The sequence below is a fragment of the Scylla paramamosain genome, unplaced genomic scaffold (genome assembly GCF_035594125.1).
Source record: "Scylla paramamosain isolate STU-SP2022 unplaced genomic scaffold, ASM3559412v1 Contig54, whole genome shotgun sequence".
NCBI lineage: Eukaryota > Metazoa > Arthropoda > Malacostraca > Decapoda > Portunidae > Scylla > Scylla paramamosain.
Genome location: NW_026973719.1, coordinates 552142 through 573808, shown reverse-complemented (window position 1 = coordinate 573808; position 21667 = coordinate 552142). Strand labels below are relative to the sequence as shown.

The 21667-nt window shown below is 39.8% G+C and overlaps 1 protein-coding gene across 7 annotated transcripts in view; it reads left to right on the top strand.

The window, feature by feature from the left end:
- The first annotated feature begins 3023 nt into the window (after positions 1-3023).
- Positions 3024-21667, top strand: part of LOC135098294 (fibrocystin-L-like) — a 28453-nt gene continuing 9809 nt past the window's right edge. For 2 of the 7 annotated variants that reach the window (XM_064000555.1, XM_064000554.1), the window contains exons 1-9: positions 3024-3743; positions 5483-5655; positions 8500-8585; positions 11130-11282; positions 11862-11972; positions 12660-12840; positions 13727-13823; positions 14180-14285; positions 14437-14786. In XM_064000555.1, the coding sequence (XP_063856625.1) occupies positions 8561-8585; positions 11130-11282; positions 11862-11972; positions 12660-12840; positions 13727-13823; positions 14180-14285; positions 14437-14786 (1023 nt within the window). In that variant the 5' untranslated portion in view covers positions 3024-3743; positions 5483-5655; positions 8500-8560. Of the gene's footprint in view, positions 3744-5064; positions 5345-5482; positions 5656-8499; positions 8586-11129; positions 11283-11861; positions 11973-12659; positions 12841-13726; positions 13824-14179; positions 14286-14436; positions 14787-18324; positions 18424-18774; positions 21068-21667 lie in introns of those variants that run through there. The other 5 variants (XM_064000562.1, XM_064000558.1, XM_064000560.1 and 2 more) reach the window with 5 other exon arrangements.

Genomic DNA, 21667 nt, shown 5'->3' with positions numbered 1-21667 from the left:
GACAGGGATGTGCTGGGGGAGGCGTTCCCGTCCAGTCCCTTCCCTTCCCCTCTCTTCTTTTTTCCTCTCCTCTCCCATTCCCTCCCCTCCCCTCCCCTCTCCTCTTCTCTCCTCTTCTTTTCTCTTCTTCTCTCCCATCCCCTCCCCTCCCCTCTCTTTCCCTTCCCCTTTCCTCTCCTCTCCTCTCCTGTCCTCTCCTCCCATCTCCTCTCCTCTCCTCTCCTTTTCTCCCATACTGCTTTGTCTTGTCCCGTCCCGTCCCGTCCTGTCCTGTCCTGTTCTGTTCTGTTCGTCCCGTTCTGTTCTGTTCTGTCCGTCCCGTCCTGTTCTGTCTCTTCGTCTTGTAAAGTCCCGTCCTGCCCTGTCCTGTCCTGCCCTGTCCTGTCCTGTTCTGTCCGTCCCGTCCTGTTCTGTCACTTCGTCTTGTCCTGTCCCGTCTTGTCCTGTCCTTTCTCTTCTCTCCCCTCCCATCTTTTCTTCTCTTGTCTCTTCCTCTCTCCTCTGATCCCCTCCCCTCCCCTCCCCTCTCCTCTCCTCCCCTCCCCTCTCCTGTCCTGTCTCCCCCTCACATTCCGTCTCGTCCTGTTCGTCTGGTCTCGCTCGTCATGTCCCTATCACTCGTCTCGTCTCGTCTCGTCTCGTTCGCCTCGTCTCGTCTGGTCTCGTTCGCCTCGTTCGTCTCGTCTCGTTCGTCTCGTCTCGTTCGTCCCGTTCATCTCGTCTCGTTCGTCTCGTTCCTCTCGTCTCGTTCGTCTCGTTCGTCTCGTCTCGTTCGTCTCGTTCGTCTCGTCTCGTTCGTCTCGTTCGTCTCGTCTCGTTCGTCTCGCCTCGTTCGTCTCGTTCGTCTCGTCTCGTTCGTCTCGTCTTGTTCGTCTCGTTCGTCTCGCCTCGTTCGTCTCGTTCGTCTCGTCTCGTTCGTCTCGTCTTGTTCGTCTCGTTCGTCTCGTCTTGTTCGTCTCGTCTCGTTCGTCTCGTTCGTCCCGTTCGTCTCGTCTCGTTCGTCTCGTTCGTCTCGTCTCGTTCGTCTCGTCTCGTTCGTCTCGTCTCGTCTCGTCTCGTTCGTCTCGTTCGTCTCGTTCGTCTCGTCTCGTTCGTCTCGTCTTGTTCGTCTCGTTCGTCTCGTCTCGTTCGTCTCGTCTCGTTCGTCTCGTCCCGTTCGTCTCGTCCCGTTCGTCTCGTTCGTCTCGTCTCGTTCGTCTCGTCTCGTTCGTCTCGTCTCGTCTCGTCTCGTCTCGCTTTACACTTGTTTCTCTCTCGTTCGTCTCGCCTGTCCTGTCCTCTCCTCTCCTCTCCTCTTCTCTTCACTTTCCTCTCCTCTCCTGTCCTCTCTTTTCTCTTCTCTTCTCTCCTCTCTTCTCTTCTCTTCTCTTCTCTTCTCTTCTTTTCTCTCCTCTCCTCTCCTTTCTTCTCCTCTCTTCTCTTCTCTTCTCTCTTCTCTTCTCTCTTCTTTTCTCTTCTCTCTTCTCTTCCCTTCCCTTTTCTTCTCTTCTCTTTCCTCTCCTCTCCTCTCTTCTTCTCTTCTCTTCTCTTCTCTTCTCTATCCTCTCCTCTGCTCTCCTCTCCTCTCCTCTTCTCTTCTCTTCGCTTCTCTTCTCTTCTCTTTCCTTTCCTCTCCTCTCCTCCTCTCTTCTCTTCTGTGTTCTCTCCTCTCCTCTTCTCTACTCTCCTCTTTTCTTTCCTCTCCTCTGCTCTCCTCTCCTCTTCTCTTCTCTTCTCTTCTCTTCTCTTTCCTCTCCTCTCCTCCTCTCTTCTCTTCTGTGTTCTCTCCTCTCCTCTTCTCTGCTCTCCTATTTTCTTTCCTCTCCTCTGCTCTCCTCTTCTCTTCTCTTCTCTTCTCTTCTCTTCTCTTCTCTTTTCTCTTCTCTTCTCTTCTCTTCTCTTCTCTTCTCTTCTCTTCTCTTCTCTTCTCTTCTCCTCTCCTCTCCTCTCCTCTTCTCTTGTCTTTCCTCTTCTGTTCTCTCTTCTCTTCCCTTCTCTTCTCTTCTCTTCTCTTACGTTTAGATTTAGGTTTATCAGGGGATCGATAGTAAGGGAAAATAAGAAGAAAATCGGGTGAAGATAATAGGATAAAAACAATATATGCTGTATTTTAATGTAATTATTTAATGTATGTATGATTTGTTGTTTTGTTCAATATTGTGTCAGTATTACATTCCCCTCGCGTCCCCTGTCTGTGCCGCATGGTGCTGCCTTGCAAGGCTGACACCTGTCTAGTTCCAGGCAACACCACGACTCAGGGCGCAGTAGTGGATGCCCAGACTTGTGATGGTGTGTGTTGTCAGCCTTGCATGTGATGACGAGTGTATGTGGTAGTGAAGTGTTTTATTTGGTGTATACTGGATTAGGTGTTGCTTCTTCTCATTTTTTTGTTAGCCTGGCGTGTGATGACCAGTGTATGTGATGGTGTAGCTTCTAGTGATAGATGTAGTGTTGGTGATGCAGCACTGACTTGATAGATGTAGTGTTGATAGATGTATTAATAGATGTACTCATCCTCCAATTATACTTTTTACCCACAATTATTATTATATATCTAAGAAGCATTTACCCTCCAATTACTCTTTTTATCCACTATTATTATTATTAATCTTCAATATTCCTTTTATTATTGTAATTACCTTTACTGTCTGTCAATGTTATTATTATTATTATTATTATTATTATTATTATTATTATTATTATCATTATTACTATTACTGTTACTATGTATATATAATATTTATACATGGAAGTTTATATTTCTATTATTTGTGTATATATATATATATATATATATATATATATATATATATATATATATATATATATATATATATATATATATATATATATATATATATATATATATATATATATATATATATATATATATATATATATATATATATATATATATATATATATTCTTCATCGCATTTAAAATGTATATGTTTTCTATATGTGTATTTAGAATATTATAGATTTAAGTTCATGACCAAAAAAGCTATATTTATATATGTGATGTCTGCCAGTCTTTCTCTATGGAATCATAATTAAGTGTGAATTTATAGGTAAGCGTAATAAAGTGTTTTAAGTGTTTCCCAGCGAGATATATTCAGTTGCTGGCCACTGCAAGGCCATTGGCCCAACAGTCTCCGCTGCTGGCCCTGGGCGTTAATACCTTTGACCTGCTGATCCAGCTGGCGAGGGGGGGGCGTACACCCCTCACTACAGCCTGCAGTCACCCGCCTCACTTGTGCCTTCCTGAAGGAGGCAGGGCAGCCACCAAGTCTGCGGCTGGCTCACAGGAAGCCCCCAGAGCATAAAAGTGACGATGCAGGGGCATCATTGCAGCCCTAGAGAGGAAGAGGAACATGGCTGAAGACTTGGTTAAAAGATTAGTCAAATATAGTGTTGAAACAGATCTTTAAAGTGTTCACAGCAATTCGGCTTTCATTTGTAAACAAAGAGCAGACAGCTAGGAAGATGACACCAGCAGCGGCAGGCGGCGACAGGCAGTGTGACACCGTAGCCCTCCGCTCTGCCTGACATGTGCTGCGTGCCACGCAACCAAACTCAAGTGGAACATGCACTGTTACATGTACCAGGTTATCGAACACCCCTAACAAGTGTGGCGCCATTCGTAAAGCAACAAAACTGCTTGTCTTGAAAGAAAGTCCAGTGACAGAGACAACCTTGGCCAGTGTTGTGTTCGCTTCCTGACAGGGCGGGGATTGTGACCAGGAATTTGTCCAGCTTCCTCTGTAAGTGTTTGGTATTCACGCCCTTCATGTCACGGTGTGTGCCGGGAGGGAGGTGAACAGGTGGGTGTCCCTTGTTGCAACACTGCTGTGCTGGAGGCTTCTGATACTGGTGTGGCAGTTTGAAGGGAGGTGGGGTGGCCACGCTTATTCCTTCCTGATCGTGCTTTGCAGTGAGTGCATGTCATGGGTTCAGATTTGGGCGGGACAGTCTGGTTAGCAATAATTATTTTCCACATATTTATAATTTGGTATTTTTCATTCTTCTTTCTACTGAGTATAATTTGTATTGTGTCTTGTTTGGTAATTAACTTTTCTTTGTTGTTTCTCTCTCTCTCTCTCTCTCTCTCTCTCTCTCTCTCTCTCTCTCTCTCTCTCTCTCTCTCTCTCTCTCTCTCTCTCTCTCTCTCTCTCTCTCTCTCTCTCTCTCTCTCTCTCTCTCTCTGCTACTTCTGAGATCCCTCCTTGTGCTAGGTGTGAGTTAGATGGTGGCTGGGATGGTATTGGCTAGTAAACGTCATCTGTGGTTTCTCTCAAGCCTGTCATGCTTATTCTGCAGCCTGGAATTCTGGTTGTGTCTCTCACCTCAGACTATTGGAGTCAGTTAAGAGACAGTGGGCAAAAAGAATTCAAGGATTTGAGAACATGTCATGATCAGCATTTTAAAACCTTGAACTTGTATTCACTCAAAGGGAGAAACTATTACGGGTTGATCTTATTATTAAATTTGGAAGATATTTTCATGGACTCTCCCCAATCACTATTCACCTCAGCCCCCTTGTGTCAACACTAGAGGCCATCCATACAGTTAATGCAGCAGACCTGCTCATCTCAGCCACTACTGTCAGCACTAGAGGCCATCCATACAAATTAATGCAACAGACTTGTACACCTCAGCCACTACTGTCAGCACTAGAGGCCATCCATACAATTAATGCAACAGACTTGTACATCTCAGCCACTACTGTCAGCACTAGAGGCCGTCCATACAGTTAATGCAGCAGACCTGTTCATCTCAGCCACTACTGTCAGCACTAGAGGCCATCCATACAATTAATGCAACAGACTTGTACACCTCGGCCACTGCTGTCAGCACTAGAGGCCGTCCATACAGTTAATGCAGCAGACCTGTTCATCTCAGCCACTTCTATCAGCACTAGAAGCCTTCCATACAAATTAATGCAACAGACTTGTACACCTCGGCCACTGCTGTCAGCACTAGAGGCCATCCATACAGTTAATGCAGCAGACCTGTTTATCTGAGCCACTTCTGTCAGCATTCCTTATAGTTGTTGTGATGCCAGGCACACATTTTTCTCAAGAGTGATGAAAATCTGGAATTTTCTTGCTAACAGTGTGCCTGAATCTAATTCTGTTGATGGTTTTAGGTACAGTTTGTCCAATTTCTCAGGTGTACATCTGTTTGATTCTTGCTGGTGACATATACGCTGTGCTGCTAGTCAGATTTATTATTTATCTTGGGCTGATGGCACACTTGCCAGGCAGTTAGATAAGCATGTACAGACTTTGGTGTCTTTTTGATAGTGGTGGTGAGCTGACCCTGAACTGGCCCTGAAGGGGTTCTCTCTTGTGAGACCAGCCAGGTAAAAAATATGTTGAAATGTAGCCACATTTACTGTTCTGAAGTATTTACTATTCTATTCATTTCTTCTCTGTTCACAGGTGCTCTGGAAAATCAATTCAAGGCTAATTATTATTTTTTCTTTATTCATTATCCACAGTTGCCTTGGAAAGTGCATTCCTGGCTGAGTGTGGTGCGTGTGCCTGCTACTCGTGTGGTGGTGCTGCTGCTGCGTGAAGCCTCTGCCGTGGGAACCCACCACAAATAGCTAATGGATTCTGTATGACGGGATCAGCAGCAGACAGAATTCCAGTGATGTATTAACATGCCTAGGTTTGGTCCTAAAGGATTGATTTGATGTTGTATTTACTACTCATTTGTCTGTAGTCTATATAGTTTTACTACTACTGGAGTAGTAGTAACACTGGGGCTTTTTTTTCTTTTTTTTTTATTCAAAATTTGTGTTGCCCCTGGCCAGTGCCCCTCTTACAGGAGAAAAGTAGTAGTAGTAATATTTATTTTTGTATGTGTTTGTGTCTATCATAGTATACTGCAGTGTAGGAAAAGTTTTATGAGGAAGATGTGTTAATCTTGACAGTCACTGGTTTGAACCTGAAGCACAACTTTCCAGAAACAAGACCTTGCATTTAGTATACAACAAACTAACTTACCAGCTTCCTGTGTTAGCTTAATTCTATCTTGTTTGTATTCTTAATGCTTTGCTTTCTCATAAAAAAAAACATTTTCAAAGGCCATACAGATGATCACCAAAATTCTCATGGGGCATTTTCTTTCTCTCTTGCAAAATCCTTGCATTGTCAGTCATGAAAATGCCCCTGGAGACCACAACAACACCACCTGAGTAAAGATAAAGGTGAAAATAATGATAGTGGTTGTGGCAGTGGTGGTGGTGGTGGTGGTGGTGGTGGTGGCTCTGAGGAGAATTAAGTACTAATATCAGAAGGATGTGGTTTTCATGTTGCAGAAGAAACCAGATGGAAAAAAGGTGTGTGTGTGTGTGTGTGTGGGAGAGAGAGAGAGAGAGAGAGAGAGAGAGAGAGAGAGAGAGAGAGAGAGAGAGAGAGAGAGAGAGAGAGAGAGGGTGGCTGGGTTAGGGAGAGAGAAGAGAAAGAAAAAGAGGTAAGTGGAGATATGGAGACAAGGGAGAAGGAAGGAAAAGCAGAGGAGTTATGGGAGAGATGGCAGAAAGGGAGGAGGAGGAAGACAAGGAGGGAGGGAGGGTAGATGAGCAGTATGTAAGTGAGTGTGAGTGGAGTCAACATATAAAAGGGAGAGAAATGAACACTCTAAGGAGGGAAGAAATAAAGAATTCATGAAAAGATATTATAGACATATGTAAGGATGAACCAAGGATGTTCTATAGAACGGTAAAATGAAGAATAAGAATGGGTTCAACAAACTGAAAATAAATGGTAAACATGTTGAAGAAGAAGCACAAATTGCAGAGGTTTTGAATGACTTCTTTCAAAGTGTCTTCACTGGAGAGGGAACATTTGGTAGACCGGTGACGGCAGATGTGAGAGTAGAAGAGTGAGTGAGATTGAGGTAACAGTGGATGAGGTAAGAATAATGATGGAAGACTTGGATGTGAGGAAGGCACAGGGACCTGATGGAGTGTCTGATTGGGTGGTGAAGGAATGCAGAGATCAACCTGCACACATGATTTACAAACTCATCATAACTTCATTAAGGGAAGGAGTGGTGCCCAACATTGGAAAAAAAGCAGGTATAGTCCCCATATATAAGAGTGGAAGCAAAGAAGAACCATTTAATTATAGACCACCATCATTAACAAGTGTAGTGGCAAAATTGTGCCAAAGAATAGTGAAGCAAAGATGGAGTGAATATCTGGAAAAGAGAGAAATATTAACAGACAGACAATTCAGATTTAGGAAAGGAAGGTCATGTATAACAAATTTAAGGTGCTTCTACTTCAGTCATAGATATGGTACAAGAAAGAGAGGGATGGGCAGATTGTGTTTATTTTGATAAGGTGCCCCACAGCAGACTGTTGTGGAAATGAGAAATGTCTGAAGGGCTGAGAGGAGCACTCCTACATTGGATCAGTGACTTTCTGAGAGGAAGGGAAATGAGAACAGTGGTCAAAGATAAAAAGTCATCATGGAGAGAGGTAATTAGTGGTGTTCTGCAGGGTTCAGTACTACCACCAGTCATGTTTGCTACCTGTGTGAATGATGTGATGGAAGGGGTGAATAGTTACATGAGTCTATTTGCTGATGATGCAAAATTGATGGGAAAAGTGGAGAGGACAGAGGATTGTGAAGCTCTACAGGGAGATCTGAATGTGATTTGGGATTGGAGTGACACTTGGAAAATGGAGTTTAACATAAAAAGATGAGGAGTGCTGAAGTTTGGGCATAGTTGTGTGATGCCAGTCTTCAGTTATAAATTGGGTAATGAGGAAATAAAAGTGAAGAGTGAAGAGAAAGACCCTGGAATTACTGTCACCGATAAGTTGTCCTCAGAGGTACATGTAAGAAGAAAGACAGGGGAAACATATAATCTGGTGAGAAACATAAGAACAACATTCAACTACCTGGATGAAGAGATGATTAGGGATGTAACTGACAATGATAAGACCTAGTTTGAAATATGCAGCAGCGATGTGGTCTCCCAGCACTAAAAAGGACACAAAGAAATTAGAAAGAATACAATGAGCAGCGACAAAGTTGCCTCTGACCCTATCAGACTTATCATATGAAGAGAGACTAAAACTAAACCTACCCACCCTTGGAAGAGAGAAGAGAGAGAGGTGATCTGATGGCATTATATTGGATTTTGTCAGACTGTGAAAAATTGGACCAGAGTAATTTGGTGGTGAGAGACTTTAGAAGCACGAGAGGGCATGAGAAGATGAAGAAGAAGGGTGTGTGTAGGAGGATATTAAGAAGAACAGTTTCCTGCAAAGTACTGCAGAAATCTGGAAACACACACACACACACACACACACACACACACACACACACACACACACACACACACACACACACACACACACACACACACACACACACACACACACACACACACACTCTTAAAAACATCTGAAAATTTTTACTATAAACTTGTAAATTTGTTCATAATTGTATGACTTCTTATATGTCACCTCTTATGTGACCTGTTATGACCTCTCAGGGACAGCCTTGGGGGCATCCATTACTGGCAGAAGCCCGAGTGTGCTGAGTGACGGGGCGGCATGACCTTGCACATCAGAGGGTCAGGTCAGTGTGTGCATTGTGCATATTGTGCCTTAGTGGCCTGTCATCTCTCTCTCTCTCTCTCTCTCTCTCTCTCTCTCTCTCTCTCTCTCTCTCTCTCTCTCTCTCTCTCTCTCTCTCTCTCTCTCTCTCTCTCTCTCTCTCTCTCTCTCTCTCTCTCTCTCTCTCTCTCTCTCTCTCACACACACACACACACACACACACACACACACACACACACACACACACACACACACACACACACACACACACACACACACACACACACACACACACACACACACTCTTGATCATGTGAAGATGGAGATAGAGATCAAAGAAGAAGTGCCAAAATTCAATGAGGAATATAAAAATGAGAGAAAAAATTATGCTAAGGCAGACTTTACAGGGTTAAAGAAATTCTACGGAGAGCTTGATTGGAATAATTTATTAAGAGGTATGGAGGTGCAGAAAAAATATGAAGTGTTTTTAAGCAAGTTTAGAGAAGGTGTTGAAAGATATGTGCCAAGATATAAGGTAAAAGAAAATAAGAAAGTGTGGTTTAATGCAAAGTGTCCAGAGGCAAAAAAGAAAAAGGAGAGGGCATGGAAAAAAATGAGGAAACAATGGAATGAGATAAATAGAGAAGAATACAGGACAGCTAGAAATGATTATGTTAAAATAAGAAGAGAAGAAGAAAGAAATTTTGAAAGAGATGTAGTTGGAAAGTGTAAAGAAGAACCCAAACTTTTCTATAGATATGTAAATGGAAAAATAAAGCATAGAGATACTATTACAAAGCTGAAGGAAAATGGAGAAATTTATGAAACCACACAAGAGATGGCTGAGATACTGAATAAAAGCTTTAAGTCTGTATTTACAAGAGAAACTGTCTTTGCATCACTGGGAGATGAGGAACAACAGAAAGGAATAGAAAACATACAAGTGGAAAGAAAAGAAATTAAAAGACTACTGGAAGAGCTAGATACTAGGAAGGCGATGGGGCCAGACGAAGTAAATGGATGGATATTGAAAGAATGTAGAGAGGAATTGGAAGAACCAATATGGGAGATAATTAACAGTTCTTTAAAGGAAGGAAAAGTACCAAAGGAATGGAAGAGAGCAAATATAGTACTGTTATACAAAGGAGGTAATATAATGGAACCACTGAATTACAGACCAGTCTCACTCACGAGTATTGTAAGTAAACTCTGTGAAATAGTCATTAAAAACAGATGGGTGCAATATCTTGAACAAGAAAATATAATAACAGAAAAACAATTCGGTTTCAGGAAAGAGAGATCTTGCGTAACAAACTTACTGAGCTTTTATACAAGAGTAATAGATAAACTACAAGAGAGAGATGGTTGGGTTGATGCTGTCTATTTAGATCTGAAAAAAGCTTTTGATACAGTTCCACATAAAAGACTCATATGGAAACTGGAACATCGAGGAGGGCTAAAAGGAAAAATACTTAAGTGGATGAAGGATTATCTCCAAGGTAGGGAAATGAGTACAGTAATCAGAGATAATAAATCAAGTTGGTGCGAAGTAACAAGCGGAGTACCACAAGGGTCTGTGTTGGCACCTATAATGTTTCAGGTCTATATAAATGATATGACGGTGGGTTTAAATTGCTACATTAATATGTTTGCAGATGATGCAAAATTGATGAAAGTAATAAAGAACCAAGAGGATTGTGAGGAACTACAGAGGGATATTGATAGAATTTATGAATGGAGTAAACGATGGAAATTAGAATTCAATATAAAAAAGTGCCATGTAATGGAGATGGGAAGAAGTAAAAGGAGACCTTCATGGAAGTATAAGATGGGAGGAATCACAATACCAAAGAGCAAAGAAGAAAAAGACTTGGGAGTAATAATTCAAGACACGCTATCACCAGAAAAACACATCAATGGAATATTTGGCTCTACATATAATTTGCTAGCAAATATCAGGGTAGCATTTAATTACCTAGACAAAGAAATGATGAAGAAAATCATAACACACATGATACGCCCCAAACTGGAATACGCAGCAGTGGTATGGTCTCCACACAAGAAGAAAGATATAAGGAAATTGGAAAGAATACAAAGAACAGCTACGAAAATGATACCTGAATTGGAAGACCTAAGTTACGAGGAAAGACTGGAAGAAATTGGATTACCAACACTGCAAGAAAGAAGGGAAAGAGGAGACCTGATAACAATGTTCAAATTAGTAAATGGCATGGAGAAGATAGACAGAGATGACCTAGTTGTAAAAGTGGAGGAAGGAGATAGACATACAAGGGGACATATGAAGAAATTAAAGAAGAGTCATTGTTTGGGAGATATTAAGAAATACAGCTTTCCGCATCGAACGGTTGAAATATGGAATAACTTAAAAGAAGAGGTGGTTGCGGCAAAGAGTGTGCACATGTTTAAAGAGAAATTGGACAAATTCGGGTATGGAGACAGGACTAATTGAGCTTTGGCTCGGACCCTGTACTATACAACTAGGTAAATACAACTAGGTAAATACACACACACACACTAACCCTTACTGCCTCCTCCCCTGCCACAGTGACACAGATGTACCCGCCCGCCCTCAAGCAGAAGGGAATCCTTATTGAGGATGTGGCAGTCAAGAAGGTGACAGAGAATGGGTACTCCCTGGAATTCCAGACCACAAACTGCAAGACTGGAATGCCCCTCCTTGGGCTCCTGCAGGTGGAAGGTAAAAATAATGAAGAAGGTGAAATGTTTATCCTGTTTTGTCCTCCATGTTTTTTCTTTTTTTTTTTTTGCCCGTCACTCTGTTTCCTCTTCTTATCTGCTTTTTTTTTTCCCCATGGAGTTTGTGGTATTTTTACTCTTTTTTTATTTTAATTTATTTATCTTTTTTTACTTTGTTTAGTAGTGTCATGATGCTGGATGTGTGTTATTGGATCATGAGATGAGAGAGAGAGAGAGAGAGAGAGAGAGAGAGAGAGAGAGAGAGAGAGAGAGAGAGAGAGAGAGAGAGAGAGAGAGAGAATCATAAGAAAAAGATGCCTTATCATCCACATTTACATTCAACAATAAAGGAAAACAATGCAGCTTAATATATTTTCCTCTTAGTCTTAGGTAACCCATTGACAAGTCTTTGGGGACTGATACCTTTAGTGGGCCCTTTTCATTTGTGTTCCATCATATTGTTGCCTTAAACAAAGCCACCCACATACTAAAAGAAGGAAAAAAGACAAAACTTAATACACACTGCCATAAAACCCACAGCATTAATCAGTACTTTTCCCACTCTCTCTCCCTCTATCAGGTCCTCCAGCAAGCTTTGACACTCAGGTGACAGTCACATGCTCCTCTCAGACTGCCACGGGTCCCCTCGCTGGCACCTGGGACCTCGGAATTCAGGGGCAGGTTGTAAAAGGTTTGTTGGGAGACTGAACTATGGATGTCACTGGCCAGTGTTCCTATATGTCTTGCTGTCTTATCTTATTTTCATTTTAACAGGCTGCAGTGGAGGTTTCCTCAGGCTTTTAAGAATGCCAGTGGTAGTTTAAAAGGCTCTAGTGGAAGTCATTTAATTTTTCAAGGGTGGTCAGTGGTAGTTTGAAAGGCTTTAGTGGAAGTTATTTAGTTTTTCAAGGGTGAAGTGAGAGTTTAAAAGGCTGTAGTGGGAGTTATTTAGGTTTTCAAGAGTGAAGTGGTAATTTTTAAAAGGCTCTAGTGTAAGTTATTTAGTTTTTTCAACGGTGAAGTGGGAGTTTAAAAGGCTTTACTGGAAGTTATTTAGGTTTTTCAAGAGTGTTTTATAATTCTGGTGCAAGCTTAAGAAGGACAGTAGTAGTTTAACAGGCTGCTGTGGAGGTTATTTGGTTTTCAAGGTGTTTTATGATGCTGATGATAGTTTAAGAGGGGTGGTGGTAGTTTAGTGAAGTTTTCGGAGATATTTTTCATCACTAATGACAGTTTCATAAGAATTCTGCACTTTTAACAAGCTGAATTTTGGAGATTTTCAGCTGTTTTTCATAATGTTAATGATGGTTAAGGAAAGATTTTGCATCGCTCACTCACTCACTCACTCACTCACTCACTCACTCACTCATTTTGGCAGACATTCCAGCAGGTGTTGACCCAAAGGTCCTGGAGGGCATTCTGGAAAGTGCCCTGGGAACTGATCTCACAGTCCAGTACTCCGGCTCCTGCAAGAACTACCACTACTACATTGAGTGGGAGGAAGATCCCGGCAGAAAGGAGCTGGTGGAGATACACACAGATAACCTGATGTTTGATGGGTGAGGGATTGGAAGTATTTGTTGCTCTCTCTTCTGTTTATTCCCATATTTATTTAGAGTTAGATGTGAAAAACCTGTATTCTTTGGTGGCAGAGTTACGAGATTTGTCTCTTCTGTGTGGAATAATTTTCTCTCAGCCTTGGCATATGTATGTATGTATGTATGTATGTATTTTTAGCTATCTTCTTTCTTTACACTGTCATATTTATTTAATCTATTCCATGGTATCTGTTTGACCTAATCCTTTCTTCTTTGTAGGGTCATTTTCCTTACTGTATCCTATCCTATCTTTTTGACTTACTTGCTTCATTATTCGGGTATTTTCTTTATGCAATCTCTATTTAACTTAACTGTCTCTCATTTGTTGGGTTATTTCCTTTGTCCTATCTATATGTTATGGAGGGAAACAGCCTTGGCATATGTATGTATGTATTTATGTATGTATGTATGTATGTATGTATGTATGTATGTATTTTTAGCTATCTTCTTTCTTTACCCTGTCTTATTTATTTAACCTATCTATCTGCTTTTTCTACCATTTTTGTTATTCTGTTATTGCCCATCTGTTAGGTTAGGTTAGTCCATTTGTTCAAGTTAGGCTAGATTTGTTCACATGTTTAAGTTAGGTTAGGTTAGTCCATTTGTTGAAGTTAGGTTAGGCTAGTCCATATGTTTAAGTTAGGTTAAATTAGTCTGTTTGTTTAGGTTAGGTTAGTCCATTTGAGTTAGGTTAGGCTAGTCCATATGTTTAAGTTAGGTTAGGTTAGCTCATTTGTTTAAGTTAGGTTAGGTTAGTCCATTTGTTTAAGTTAGGTTAGGTTAGTCCATATGTTAAAGTTAGGTTATGTTAGTCCATTTGTTTAAGTTACCCATTGCTCCTTCACAGAACTCTAAAAACCAAGATCATTCGTGACTCAGCCGGAGTCCTTTGGCACAGCCCTCTTGAGACAGACTTTGTGACCACTCATAGGGACTCTCCTCATGTAAGTCCTTGCTGATTGGCAGAGAGAGAGAGAGAGAGAGAGAGAGAGAGAGAGAGAGAGAGAAGAGAGAAAGAGAGAGAGAGAGAGAGAGAATATAGGCATGGATCACTAATGATAATGATATTTTTACTGCAAGAGGGACATTGACCAAGGGCAACTAAAAAGAAAAAAAAGCTCAGTGAGTGCCAGTAACCTACAGGAAAGTAAAAAAGGATCATCCAAAACTGGAGGATAAGTGTCTTCAAACCTCCCTCTTGAAAGAGTTGAAGTCACAGGAAGAGGGAAATACAGAAGCAGGCAGGGAGTTCCAGATGATGAGGATAACTAATAACATGATCTTACCTCATTGCTATCAGGTGACAGTACAAGTGAATGGTTACTTTGGTGCATGTCTTGGTGCCTGTGCCTTCACCTACGATGATGCCACCACTCCCATGCTGACTGGCGTCTCCGGCACTGCAGGTGAGCCGTCGGTCTGTCTGTTTGTCTGATTAGTCTTGTAGCTCTGCCTCTTCCCTGGCTTGCCTTCATCAGGTAAGGGCCCATGGCATTCCCTCACCCTCACCTTCACCATCTAATTTAACTCATTCCAAACTTGTATTTTTCCTGACAGGCGAGGGGCTGCAGCACACCCTCACCCTGAGTGGCACGGCCATCACTGCCACCCAGCTCACCTGCACTGTAGCACTGTGGGGCGGCTTGCATTCAGTGGCACTCAGCATGCAGCCGGCTGGCTCGGCACTGCTCCCCTCCCCCATCATCTACATGGTGCCAGTCACCGTGGTTGCACTCAGCATCACGGAGGGCAGCACTGGTGGACAGTATCCTCTCACTGTGACTGGCACTGGCTTCCCAGACAGTGATGGGTGGGAGGCTGGCAGTGCCATTATGACTCTGGGTGGCAAGAAGTGTGTGGTTATCTCTGGTGGACCCACAAAGGTCACCTGCACAGTGCCTGCTGGTGTGAGTATAAAGTGTGTGTGTGTGTATTTACCTAGTTGTATTTACCTAGTTATGCTTTATGGGAAAAGAGTTATGCTTGTGCTGTCCCATCTCCATATCTTTTAATATCCAACTTAGCCTTGAATCCATGTATACTTTCTTCATTTACTATCTCCTCATCCCGACTGTTCCATACATCAATACAATGGGTACTTTTTGGCGTCTCTTCTACAAGCACTCCTCTTCAGCCTCTTTCCATGTCCTCTAGTGTCCCGTGTATCCCAGACCATTAAGTTGCTCCAGTCCACCTCCTCTACTCCCTTATATGCTTTATATATCGCAATCATGTCTCCCCTTTCTCTCCTCTTTTCCAACGTTTGTAGATGTATCCTTTCCAGTCTCTCTTCATATGACAAGTCTCTGATACTTGGTACCATCTTCGTAGCTGCTCTCTGAACTCTCTCCAACTTACTTTTATCCTTTTTCTTGTATGGCGACCACACTACTGCTGCATATTCTAGTCTGGGTCTTATCAGCGACACGATCATCTTCCTGACCATCTCTTCATCCATATATGCAAAGGCCTGCCTTATTCTTCTCAACAAGTTATAGGTTACTCCTGTAATTTTGCTAATGTGTCTCTCCGGGGTCAGGTTCCCAGTCACTGTAACACCGAGATCCTTTTCCTCTTCTGCTCCACTCAACCTTACACCATTCAACACATAATTTCCTTTTACTCTTCTTGTACTTTTTCCAAATTCTATTACTTTACACTTCTTTAAATTAAATTCCATTTCCCATCTATAACTCCACTCTGATATCTTGTTCAGGTCTTCTTGTAACGTTCCACAGTCCTCTGCACTCTCAACTTTCTTCAGCAACTTTGCATCATCCGCAAAAAGGCTCATGTAGCTTTTCACCTTCTCCGTCATATCATTTATATAGACTGCAAACATGATTGGTGCAAGTATTGAGCCTTGGGGTACTCCACTTATGACTTCCCTCCATGATGATTTTTTATCTTTTACCACGGTTCTCATTTCTCTGTTTGTCAAGAAATTTTCCATCCATCTCAGCAAGCCCCCCCCTTAGCCCACCATTATGCTTCAACTTCCACAACAATTTCCTGTGTGGCACTTTATCAAAGGCTGCCTTCAGGTCTAAATAAACACAATCAGCCCATCCATCTCTTTCTTGCATTATATCCACCACTCTAGAATAAAAACTCAGTAAGTTTGTAACACACGATCTCCCTCTCCTAAATCCAAATTGTTGCTTTAATATCACTTCATTTCCTTCTAGATACTGCATCCATTTATCCTTCACCAATCTTTCACACATTTTGCACACCACACTTGTTAGAGACACAGGTCTATAGATTAAGGGGTCCTCTTTACTACCACCTTTGTAGATTGGCACTATGTTAGCTCTCTTCCATTCAATTGGGACTCTACTTTCAATTAGGGAGCTTTCTATAATATTATGTATTACCCATGTCAACTGCTGATTGCACTCTTTTAGTATCCATCCTGACACTCCATCAGGTACAGGGGCCTTCCTAATGTCTAGTTCCTCCATCTGTTTCTGGACATCCTCTTCAGTCACTTGGATTTCCCCCAGACCCATTTCCTCACTCATCTCACTCTGGTACACAAATGTTTTCTCTTTTGTGAATACTGATTGAAAACTCCTGTTCATTATCTCTGCCAATTCAGCCGGATCCTCACACATTTGACCATTCACCTTCAATCTGCTTATTCCTTCTCTATTTTTCATTTTGCTGTTCACATATCTGAAGAACAGTTTTGGTTTCTCTTTGCATTTGTCCATAACATCTTTCTCATAATTTTTCCTTTCTTCTCTAATAACCTTTACATATTCATTTCTTGTGGTTGTGTAGTTTTGCCACAGCTCTTGCTTTTTTTTTCCTCCGCCATCTATTCCATGCCGTTTCCCTCTCCTCCCTAGCTATTTCACATCTTCTATTATACCAGTCATTGTTATATCTTCTCTTTGTCTCTACTTTTGGTACATATCTTTTCACTCCCTCTTCATAAATATTGATGAAAGCTTCCCACTTCTTTTGCACATTACTTGCTGTGATAAGTGTACTTCAGTCCCCTTCACCAAAGTATCTCCTCATTTGTTCAAAATTTTACTTACCATAATTAAATCTTTCACTTTTATAATCTTCACATCTACTCTCCTCTCTTTTTTTCTTTAATACAAAACCTTATCATGACATGGTCGCTTTTTCCTAGTGGACAACTATAGTTCATGTCTTCTATAATATCTGTTTCTTTTGATAATACCAAATTGATGGCTTCTCTGCTCCTCTGTATCTAGTGTTTTCCTCAACCCACTGTGTCATAATATTGTTCATTGCCAGTTTCAGAACCTTATCTTCCCATGAGTCTTCTCCTCCTCTTGTGTTCCACTCCTCCCAATTTATCTCTTTACAATTAAAATCTCCCATTTTAACAATTTTGTTGTTTTCTTTAATTTTCTTTACAAGCCATTCTTTTGTCTCACTCTGCAACAGTTCATGCTCTTGTCTATTCCAGGTCTTTGTTTTTAGTGGGACATACACCACTGTGACATATTGTATTCCTCCTCTTCCATTTATTAGTTGTAAGTTTAGGCCTTCCACCAAGCATTCTGCATTTTCCACTCTCCACCCTGATACCCTTTTTAACAAGCATCATCACCCCACCTCCTCCTTTTCCACATCTGTTTCTTATCCACATATTGTACTTCCTCCTCCTAAATTTGATGTCTCTGAATCTCTTAGTTTAGTTTCTACCATTGCCATGATGTCTGGTTCATTTGCTTTCATAAATTCAATCACTTCATCCATCACTGAAACTAAACCATCCACATTACGCTCGTTTGCGACAACAACGTCATAACTAAAAAAAATGGATTTTCGAGTTATCTATATAGACATATTCATCTTGAAACGCAGATTTTTTGGCAAAAGTGTCATAATTGTAGTTAAAAAATTGACCGCTAGAGGCGCTAAATGTCATAACGACATAACATAATATGTACCAACTTCTTTGCGTGAAGACCGTTACATGTCAGTTGTGCTGTGACCATCGTTGGGGTAACTACACTCACACTGTCATTTAGAGTGTCATATTTTGATTTAGAACTATGTTAGTACAAAATGTAAGTACTGAACTTATGAATTATGTTTCATGCAATAATGTGTTATTTTGATGTAATACGTTTTGTCTGCGAACATAGAGCTCTATGTTTTACGTCATTATTCAAAATGTGTCATTATTGGTAAAAACAAACATCTATGTTTTACGTCCTAATTCAAAATGTGTCATTATTGGAAAAAAACCTTGTGAATAATAGGTGTTGTATTTGAGTTATGACAGTATTGTTACAAACATTACCTCGTATTACAGCAGCACATTTTTGTTTAACTTAAATTATGTCATTGTTATTTGAAAATCTTGCGAAAAACTTAAAAAAGTTAGTGTATTATTTACATTGGTGACATTGTTGCAACAAAACATTGTATTCATAAATATCATATTTTTTTCAGATTAAATAGGTACCATGTCATGTAGAGGAAAACTTATGCTAGAATTAGCATTAAAGGCTAAGGAAAACAGTGAAGAAAACCCTGAAGAAAATAGTACAGGTATATACTGTCATAACCTTGATTATATTTCTATATAATTTGCTTTAAGGTGGGAGGTAAGCCTATTTTTTTTTATTAATGAGCCAATTTTGATGAAAACTATTTTAACAATCAAAACTTTCGGAGGAGTAAGGCTTTGAAGTTTAAAGATCCAACTTTTTAAAAATGCAAAATAAAGTCAAATTTTCAGATTTTTTGGTTCTTGTTAAAAATTTGGACCCCCATCTGAGGAATTTATAGTTCCCCCCCAAACTAAAAAAAAATGACACATGCTGTCTTACATACTATAGAGCATTTTTAACACAAAAAACAAAAAATCACATTTTAGACCCATTTCTTTGTACTTTGTAGGATGTGAACTTCCTGTTGACCCTCAAATCAATGATGACCATCTGCTGCCATCAGCAAGCATTACGGGTGCAAGCTCTGCTTCAAATAACAGGAAGTCTTCTTCTAGTAGTGACTCGTCCTCTAGTAGTGACTCGTCTTCTAGCAGTGAATCATCTTCTAGCAGTGACTCAGAAACTGAAGATATTGACACAGATGATTCCGTGAAAGATAAGGACTATATCCCAAGCAAAGAGGAAGAAGAGAGTTTTAACCTTGAAGAGAAGGACGCAGTTGATAAAATTCCTGTACTAGTTAGTCCGCAAAAGGGACGTAAACGTAAACAGCACCTGAGTCAATGGAAGAAACATAAAGCAAAAAAATTAAGGAACTCTGGAAAGGCTTATATAAGCAAAAATAAGAAAATAAAACCAGAAAGGAAAATGAAACTGCCATGTGGAAATAAATGTCGAATTAAATGTTCAGAACAGATAAATGAAGAAGAAAGGCAAAAACTCTTTGACTCTTATTGGGCATTAGGAGACATTGCTCAACAGTGGCAGTTCATTTCAAACTGCATTAAAACTGTTAGACCTAAATACAGGTATGTTCATGAGGGAGGCAACCGTCAACCTAGGAACAATAACAGTTCCTTTCACTTCATGGTTGGTCAGAATGAAATTCGTGTTTGCAAACTTTTTTTCAAGAACACACTTGATATCAATGACCGGCCAATAAGAACAGCTTTAGCAAAGCAAAGCAGAGTTGCTAATGTTCTTATGGAACCTGATAAGAGAGGCCAACATGGTAATTAAGTAACTGTTGATCCTGAAATTAGGAAAGGTGTCAAGGCACATATTGAGTCTATCCCTCAGATAGAGAGTCACTATACAAGAGCTACATCAAGTAGGACATTCATATGCGGCTCTAAAACAATTGCAGAAATTCACCGCGATTATGTTGAGAAGTCCAAACAACAAAAGGTACCTTATGCCAATTACACTCTGTTTTATCGCATTTTTACCACAGAGTATAATATTTCTTTTTTTGTTCCTAAAAAGGACCAATGCGATGTTTGTTCATCTTATCTTAATGCGGAGAATGAAGAGAAAGAGCGCCTTCAAGGAAGCTATGGAAATCACCACAAAGAAAAAGACATGTCAAGAAATGAAAAACATAAAGATAAAACTGAGAGTGATGCAGTTGTTGCTGTTTATGACCTTCAGGCTGTAATGCAGATACCAAAAGGGGACATTTCAGTTTTTTATTACAAGTCAAAGCTGAATGTTTTAAATTTTACTATTTACAATGCTAAAACAAACTCATGTAATTGCTATGTCTGGAATGAAACTAATGGCCAACGTGGGGTTAATGAAATTGGGACCTGCGTTCTCGATTACATTAAAACCTTGTGTGAGGCAGGAGAAACTGACATAATTTTTTACTCAGATAACTGTTCTGGCCAACAGAAAAATAAGTTCATGATGGCACTTTACCTTTATGCAGTAAACAACTTACCAAATATAACTTCAATAACACACAAGTTTCTAATAAAAGGGCATACCCAAAATGAGGGTGACTCTGCCCATTCCCTAATTGAAAGAGAAGTAAAGAGAATTTTAAAAAGTGAACCCATTTATGTGCCGGAAACTTACGTAATGGCAATTCGAACTGCTAGAAAGAAAGGACAGCCTTTCGTAGTAAAAGAGCTTTGTTACAAAGATTTCTTGAACATCAAGTCTCTAGCTACTGAAATGGGACCTATCAATTGCAAGACTCTTCAACTCTCTGATGTTAAAGTAATGAAATTTGAAAAGCAGTCACCACTGTCAGTTTTTTGTAAACATTCCTATGGTTCAGACTATAAGGAGCTTAAAATTTTGAAAAACTCAAATAAAGCCACCTCCATTAATGACTTACTGCCATGTTACTCCAGCAAACTTACATTGCCTGCTAACAAGAAAAAAGACTTGATGGACCTTTGTAATAAAAATCTGATTCCACAATGCCATCATAAATTTTATGAAGACCTGTAAATGAAATCAATCTTAATGAAATGAGTTAAAATACAAATTTAGTATGCCTATTACAATATTAAGTTTTGTTGTATGCTAATTCATTAGGTACATATTATTTGAATGGAATATTAAATAGATGTTTATTTTATAATGTTTTTTTTATTATACAGTCCATCTTTCATTTATTTGAACATTTTTGAGTTGTCTAATTCCTTAGGCATATTTGAAAGAAATTATAATTAGGAAGAATCTATTAGGTTCATAAGGATTTTTTTATTTGAAAAAAATGATAATTAGGAAGAATCTATTATGTTCATGAGGATATATATATATATATATATATATATATATATATATATATATATATATATATATATATATATATATATATATATATATATATATACATATTTGAAAAAAAATTATAATTAGGAGGAATCTATTATGTTCATAACAATGTTTTTTTTAATATCTTTTTGTGTTACAGTCAATATCTTTCATTTATTAGGAAGTATCTATCATTTTCATAATAAGAAAATGTATTATCATCAATCTTGTCAAAGTCATAAGCAATGAACAATACATAATTAAGTAACATATTGGTGATTATTTTCCTTTAAATAATGGCACAAAACAAAATAGTACATGAGAGGTCTACTATTTTTTTATGAAGAACGTCATATTAAAAAAAGCATTATAAAAGTTTAAATAAAGGTTTGATTAGTGAAGATGTAATTATTTCAATTTCTATAAACTTTAAAGGACTATTTGATGTTTCAAAAAATGTTCCAGCTATGGTCTTTTGGGACTATTCACAATATTGAGAGTGTTTTCATTCTTTAAAATGGCTCTCGTGAAAAATTGCTATTTTTGAGTTATGACGACGTTGTCGCAAACGA